General features: G+C 36.1%; 2 protein-coding genes across 2 annotated transcripts; both read right to left on the bottom strand.

The window, feature by feature from the left end:
• On the bottom strand, nucleotides 1-825 carry LOC109243971 (cell wall / vacuolar inhibitor of fructosidase 2). The gene has a single exon (XM_019410991.1). It carries the CDS (start codon nucleotides 695-697, stop codon nucleotides 137-139), a length of 561 nt encoding a protein of 186 aa, XP_019266536.1. The 5' UTR covers nucleotides 698-825; the 3' UTR covers nucleotides 1-136.
• Nucleotides 826-3967: 3142 nt separating this feature from the next.
• LOC109243965 lies at nucleotides 3968-5969 on the bottom strand. Its single transcript, XM_019410986.1, has 4 exons — nucleotides 5441-5969; nucleotides 4921-5061; nucleotides 4413-4610; nucleotides 3968-4293 (listed from the first exon to the last, which is right to left on the bottom strand). Exons 1-4 carry the CDS (start codon nucleotides 5967-5969, stop codon nucleotides 3968-3970), a joined length of 1194 nt encoding a protein of 397 aa, XP_019266531.1.
• Between the last annotated feature and the right edge of the window lie 1061 nt (nucleotides 5970-7030).

Below are 7030 nucleotides of genomic sequence, written 5' to 3'. Positions count from 1 at the left end.
TAAACAAGGGCAACATCCAAGACCTCATTTCTTTAAATCTACACATAGACAAGACCATCCAAACAGAAAATTAAATAATAGGAAAGTTTACAATTCACAAAATCACGTGAAAGAAGCAAGAAAAAGATAAAATATATCACCAACCAAGAGCATCAAGAATACCTAAAACAACATCACAAATATGCTTAAATCCATCTTCTCTAATAGCAAGTTGAGGAGGATAAACAACTCCAGGATTTCTCTTAAATCCATTATGACAAACATTAGGGTAATCAGCAGCAGCCATAACATGCATATAAGCATAGTCATAAACTTCATCATTTAAATCTTGAAGAGAAGATTGAAGAGCATTAGCAGCAAAAGCATACTTTTCAGCACAATCTTTAAGAAGTTTCTTCATTAAAACTGTATCATTATTTGTAGTGTTGTTATTACTACTAGTGTTAAGTAGTAATTTAGAAGATAGGTATGAATTTGTGGCTGTGGCATTGACCATTCCAACTTTAATCATAATTGTTGCTAAGCCTTTTGTGTCTGCTTTGAGGCTTGTGGAATCAGATTTTAAAGAGGATATACAAAGATCATAGTATTTTGTGTTCTTGCATGTTTTTTGGATTAAATCAACTGATGATGAGGAAATGGTTGGTTGAATTGAAATCAAGAAAACAAGAATTAATAAGAAGTAGCAAGTAGACATTCTTGATTAAAGGGATTTTGATCTCCTTTTTCACTTTCTCTTCTTTTGGGGTTTTGAAGAGGGTATGGGGTTAAGGGATAAAAAGGAATTGAACTTGAGTTGTTAGATTTCTTTTGTCTAGTAAAGGAAGCATAGTTGTATGAAAAGGGTTGCTTTCTCTTTTATACTAGGAATAATTACCAATTAGGGAATAGGAAACCAAGAAATAAAAATGTGTCAATTAAGTTTTTACATATTACTGAACGGGGAATAAAGAGATGGGTATTTATAAAATATACTTAAAACTTGTCAAAGAATGTAAAATATCGCTGAAAATGAGGATAGTTGATAATCTCATTTCCTTATATATATATATACAATCTTCTAATATAAAAAAGCATACAAAATAATCGAGAGAATTTTTTCCCCCTAATAGGACCTTTTAAGTTCTAAAAGACTATTGTGGATGTTGTTTTCTCCCGTTGTAATTTTCTTGTTACTTAATACTTGTTCAAGAATTTTACTCTCTATTTATATGTTTGAGACCTAGCCACTAGTCCTTTGACCTAAACGGTTGCCTAGTTTGTCACTAATAAGACCTCTTGCTCTACCAAATGAAGCATAGTATAGTGTGAGAGAAAGGCTTCTATTTTCTTTTTATGTATAAAAAATTTAACTTCTTTTAACTATGCAACTGAAAAACTAGAAAAGTATTTAGAAAAATATCGAGAGATCTTTAACGAAGAAAGACTGGTTATTCATAAGAAATGCCAACGGAAGTTTACGTAGAAAGAAAGAAACTCAGGGTATATACGGAGTAATAAAAATCTCCAAGTAAAAGAAAACTATAGAAACGAAATTACTCAATCAGAGAATAAAATGAGACATAAATCATTATTACCTCCTTATAATAGATTTAGACATTTCTTGTCACCTTTTTTAATAATTATTTTGAACTTTGGATAGTGGTCTTGGTGTCACTATCGAAATCTGGTACGATAAATTATGGACTTTTAGTTGTGTTTTGTTGCTTTTCTCCTAGTTGATTGTAAGGGTCTGTTTGGCAGGGACAGTAACAATTAATAGGCCCTTTTTGGAAGTTACCTACCTTCCAAAATGAGTTCACGGGAACATTGGACCCCTTCAATATTAATGTCTGGAATATTTGTTTCTTTTAGACTAGGCTATAGCTACTTAAATTCACATGTTCCAACTTCCAAGTACACATATATGTCTTTTGATGTCTAGAATTATTGATATCTTGACATTTTCTTTATTATCTCTTCGAATAATGGAAGGAATTTAGTAGGAATTATAACAAAAGACCGGTATACCTAACCCTTGGGACCTTCTACAATCCCAGGATCGGATGGGATGAGTCGATATTAAGGTGCCAAACGATTCCGTCGATAAGAACTCCTTCATCCATTCGGACAAAACGCATACACCCTTAACAAGTTGTACTCTCACCAGGCTTCGAAAAACTTAGAAACCACCGTTCGAGGAGTCAAGAGCTACAAGTATCAGAAACATTAAGGCAAAAACAAAGGAAGACATATAAGGGTACAAGTTGAAACATACAATATTACAAACATGGTTTCATAATATATATTAAGATGTTTTGTTCTTACTTGTTCACATTAATTTATGGTTTGTGAACTTTTTATTTCTCAGTAAACTTGGTTAGTGCTTTTATATATATAAATTTGAATATTATGTATATATTGGTGACATCTTAATAGTTTCAAGGATACAAATTTGTAAACTTGTATTACATTTATATAATTTGTAAAATTATGTTATGTATTTAATTAGATGCAATCAATTCATATCTAATCTTCTCTTCAAATCGATTACATTGGCCAATCTTCAAAACAAAAAGCATCATGCATGTACAAACTCGTCTTTTTTAATTTAAAATTAGATTTCTATCCAACTTTATCACATTATTCAAGGAATAGTTGTGAATTGTGAAAGTGAATCAATGCATGTATTACGTATTCCATCCTTGCAGAGGAAGATTGTCACCACGTGAACTGCCAAATCAAAGTCAATAAAGATCTTTTCAGCCTCGTGAAAGCTCCACCACAACACAAGTAGCAGCCAGTGGCGGATTTAATTGACATTTTTTGCCGGAAAATTATATTATTTAAATCGGTAACAATTATATTTTAAGTATACATATTATTGATTGAATCTCTTTATATTTATTTGTGTATTTATTTTATTAAATTTTGATATTCCTTAATGAAAAATCTTGCTCCGCTACTGTAGTATGCTAATGGCCCATTGCTACATAAAGTTGCAAGGTGTTTGAAATTAACCTTGACACAATCAAATTATCATAAAGATAATTAAAAACAACTATTTTAAACTATAAATTAAAGTATTTCGTGTGACACTATAGGTCATGGGTTCGAGCTGTAAAGCAGCCACTAATGCTTGCATTAGGATAGTTGTCTATATCACACTCCTTGAAATGCGGCCCTTCCCGTGCCCTTGCGTGAATGCGGAATACTTTGTGCATCATACTGCCTTTTCCTTTTTAAATATAAAAAACAAGGCAAAATAATCTTCTGCTATGTGTTACATCTGGTATGTTTTGTTCCTTCTACGGGCAACGACATATATCATTTATTTCAAATTGTGCTTCTTTATAGTTTGTTGTAATATTGTCCACTTTACTCTCTTAAAAACTTAGTATGAGNTGGAGAATTGAAGCTTAGATCGAATCGAAGGAAGAAGAAGAAGATTAATTGAATCTCAACTGCAGAGAAAGTAAAAGATTACAATGGCTAATCACCTAACATACTGTACACATGAGTATATATAATTAACACCTACTCCACTAACTAATTAACTAACTCTCCTACAGTACACAACTGTCACCTAACTAACTTTGTCACCCTCTAAGCATTCAGCTTCACAACTGTCACCAGCTGTCACTCTAGCCATCTCAACCCCCCCCCCCCTTCAAGCTAGGTGCCATGACAGTTGTGTACTCTCCTACAGTACACAACTGTCACCTAACTAACTTTGTCACCCTCTAAGCATTCAGCTTCACAACTGTCACCAGCTGTCACTCTAGCCATCTCAACACCCTCCCCCCCCCCCCCCCTTCAAGCTAGGTGCCATGACGATGTTCAAAACACCTAGCTTGCACATCAGGTGGTGATGCTGCACACTCCCAAGTCCCTTATTTAACAAGTGTGCTGCCGGTTCTTCTGTTGGGACATATACAGGTTGAATGAATCCTTCTTGCACATTTTCTCTTATAAAATGGCAATCAATCTATATATGTTTGGTTCGTTTATGAAACACTGGATTGCTCTCTATTTGTATTGCTGCTTTACTATCAGTGAACAACTGAATTGGAATGGATAATTCAACTCCCAGTTCCTTGAAAACTCCCAGCAGCCAGATCAATTCAGAAATTGTTAGTGCCATACTCCTATATTTTGATTCTGCTGAACTCCTTGCTACTGTACTTTGCTTCTTTGACTTCCATGAGACTAGAGACTCTCCAAACTTTACTAAGTAACCTGTTACTGACTTTCTTGAATTGGGGCACCTTGCCCAATCTGCATCACAGTATGCTCTTAAAGTCATATCACCATCTGCACTCATAAGAATGCCTAATCCTGATTCATTCTACAAATATCTCACCAATCTATGTGATTCTCCAAGTGAGACCTTTCAGGGGCTTGCATAAACTGGCTTAAAGTCTACACTGTACAGGCAATATCAGACCTAGTTAATGTCAAATAAAGAAGCTTCCCTATGAGCTTTTGATATCCTTTTACATCTGTGAGTGCTGGATCATCCTTCAAGCTGCAATGTGCATCATATTCGACCGTTGTCAACTTCCTGTTTTGCTCCATTGGAGTAATTGCAGGTTTAGATCCTACTAATCCCAATTCTGCTATCAGTTCAACTGCATATTTTCTTTGACATAGTAATATGCCCTTCTGTGATCTACTAACTTCAATTCCCGAGAAGTATTTCAAAAGACCCAAGTCCTTAATTTTGAAGGCCTTGTGAAGTATGGTCTTGGCTTCTTGAATCAGAGTTGCATCATTTCATGTGATAAGAAGGTCATCAACATAAACAAAAATGATGACAAGCTTAGATATTTCTTCAAGGTGAACAAAGAATGATCATGCTTGTTTTGCACAAAGTCTGCATTCAACAGTGCTTCAGTAAGTTTCAAGTTCCACTGTCTTGATGCTTGTTTAAGCCCATACAAGGATTTGTGTAGTCTGTAAGCCTTGCTCCCCCTTGGCTACCAAACCCTGGTGGAAGCTGCATGTAGACTTCCTCCTCAAGATCACCTTGAAGGAAAGCATTGTAAACATCTATCTGATAGAGGTTCCACTGGTTCATAGCTGCAAAAGCAATAACTACCCTCACTGTGACCATTTTAACTATGGGAGAGAATGTCTCCTGGTAGTCCAGTCCCTCTTGCTGACTATAACCCTTTGCACTAGCCTGGCCTTGAGCCTTTCAATCTCCCCATTGGATTTATATTTGATCTTTTACACCCACCTACATCCAATGGGAACCTTGCCTTTAGGTACTTCAACTATTTCCCAGGTGTTATTTAAGACAAGAGCATCATTTCTGTCTGTATAGCTTTAATCCACCTAGGGTCCTTCATTGCTTCAACATAAGATGCAGGCTCTATCTCAGATGTAGCAGCCAGAAACGATTGATATTATGCTAAGAGAGAAGAGTAATCTAAGTAGTTGGACATGGGATAGATACAGTTGGAGGATGAGCTTCCTTTCCCGGGATAGATATAGTCTTTCAGCCATGTTGGTGGTGTTAGATCTCTTAAAGATCTCCTTAGTGGAGTTATTGGAATAGTAGGCTCAGTGGCATGCAATTCATCATGCTGAACCTGTTCAACAAATGCATGTTCATCAACTACTGCTAACTGAGTGTCATAAGCTGGTTCATCATGCATTGGTACAAGTGTGGTGATTGCATTCTGTCCTACATCAACTTCATTTGTGCCATGAGTTGTTACTTGTGCAGGTGCCCTTCTGTTAATCATCTGAATATCTTGGATTTCCAGAAACAATGGCAAGTCTACACCTCTCTTCATTGTTTGAAAAGGAAAAATATTCTCTTGGAATGTCACATCTCTACTCACAAGAAATCTCTTGGCCTTAAAATTATACAACTTATAGCCTTTTTGAGATACCGAATACCCCATGTGAACTGCTGCTACAGCTCTAGGTGAAAACTTGTCAATCTTTTTTGTAACTGTGGCATAGCACAGGCAACCCATGACCCTCAAAAGTAATAGGCTTGGTTTAGATTTATGAAACACCTCATAAGGAGATTTGCCACCCAGAACTGAGGATGGTACTCTATTTATAAGGTAGATAGTTATTAAACATAGTCTCCCCAGAAATGTAGTGGAATGTTTCCTTGAAATCTCAGTGCCCTTGCCACCTCCAGAATGTGCCTATGTCTCCTTTCCATCACTCTATTTTGCTGTGGAGTGTGAGGATAGCTGCTTTGATGAAGGACTCCACAACCTGATAGGAAATCCTTACTCTCTTTACTAAAGAATTCTGCACCATTATCAGTCCTTAGCATTTTAATGACCTTTCCAGATTGCACATGCACCAATTTAAAGAATGATTTCAACAAAACAGTAGTGTCACTCTTCAATTTCATTAGAAACACCCAAATCATCTTGGAATGATCATCTACAAGTGTTAAGAAGTATCTATTACAATTGCATGTTGGAACTCTATATGGGCCCCAAATGTCCACATGAACTAATTGAAAAACATCACTTGCTCTACTGTTGCTAAGAGGAAAAGGTTTTCGAGTCTGTCTAGCCAAAGGGCATACAGTACAGTTATTGAGACTACAACCCAGGAAGTCTTTAGCCTTTAGAAAATTCAGCTTCTTCATGACTGCTACTGGAATGTGTCCAAGCCTTCTATGCCAGGCGCCAACATGAATCTTTATTCCTGCTGCAAGACAACCTCTAATCATTTATGTCTCCTCGTGTTTGTCTGTCTTTCTTGGGATTAGGAGATACATGCCACCCTTTTCCTTACCAATACTCTTCACCCTCCCAGTGTACAGATCCTGGAAGACACAAAATGTTGGAAAAAATTTCATTGAACATTGCAACTCTCTTCTCAGCTTTAAGGCTGACAGTAAGTTATATCTAAATTTTTGTATGGTATCATCTCTTGTGAGATTATAGCTGCCTTGATAAGTAATAGGAACATACTTACTGATAGCATCCTAGGAAGCTCAAATCTATTCAAAGACAAGGATGAAGCTTTAGCATCTCAAAGAGGACCTTTAACAAGGTCGAAGCTAAAA

The sequence above is a fragment of the Nicotiana attenuata genome, unplaced genomic scaffold (assembly GCF_001879085.1).
Source record: "Nicotiana attenuata strain UT unplaced genomic scaffold, NIATTr2, whole genome shotgun sequence".
In the NCBI taxonomy this organism is placed as follows: domain Eukaryota; kingdom Viridiplantae; phylum Streptophyta; class Magnoliopsida; order Solanales; family Solanaceae; genus Nicotiana; species Nicotiana attenuata.
Note: the sequence above shows the minus strand (reverse complement) of the source record. Positions and strands in the feature narration are given on the sequence as shown.

Excerpts from the sequence above, each read along its gene's own strand:
- LOC109243971 (XM_019410991.1), bottom strand. The coding sequence starts at position 697 with ATGTCTACTTGCTACTTCTTATTAATTCTTGTTTTCTTGATTTCAATT.
- LOC109243965 (XM_019410986.1), bottom strand. The coding sequence starts at position 5,969 with ATGGGTTGCCTGTGCTATGCCACAGTTACAAAAAAGATTGACAAGTTT. Across the intron at positions 4,611-4,920 it reads TACAGACTACACAAATCCTT|TTGAACTGATAGCAGAATTG; the intron begins GTATGGGCTTAA and ends GAAAATATGCAG. Across the intron at positions 4,294-4,412 it reads AACTAGGTCTGATATTGCCT|ATGGTGATATGACTTTAAGA; the intron begins GTACAGTGTAGA and ends TTATGAGTGCAG.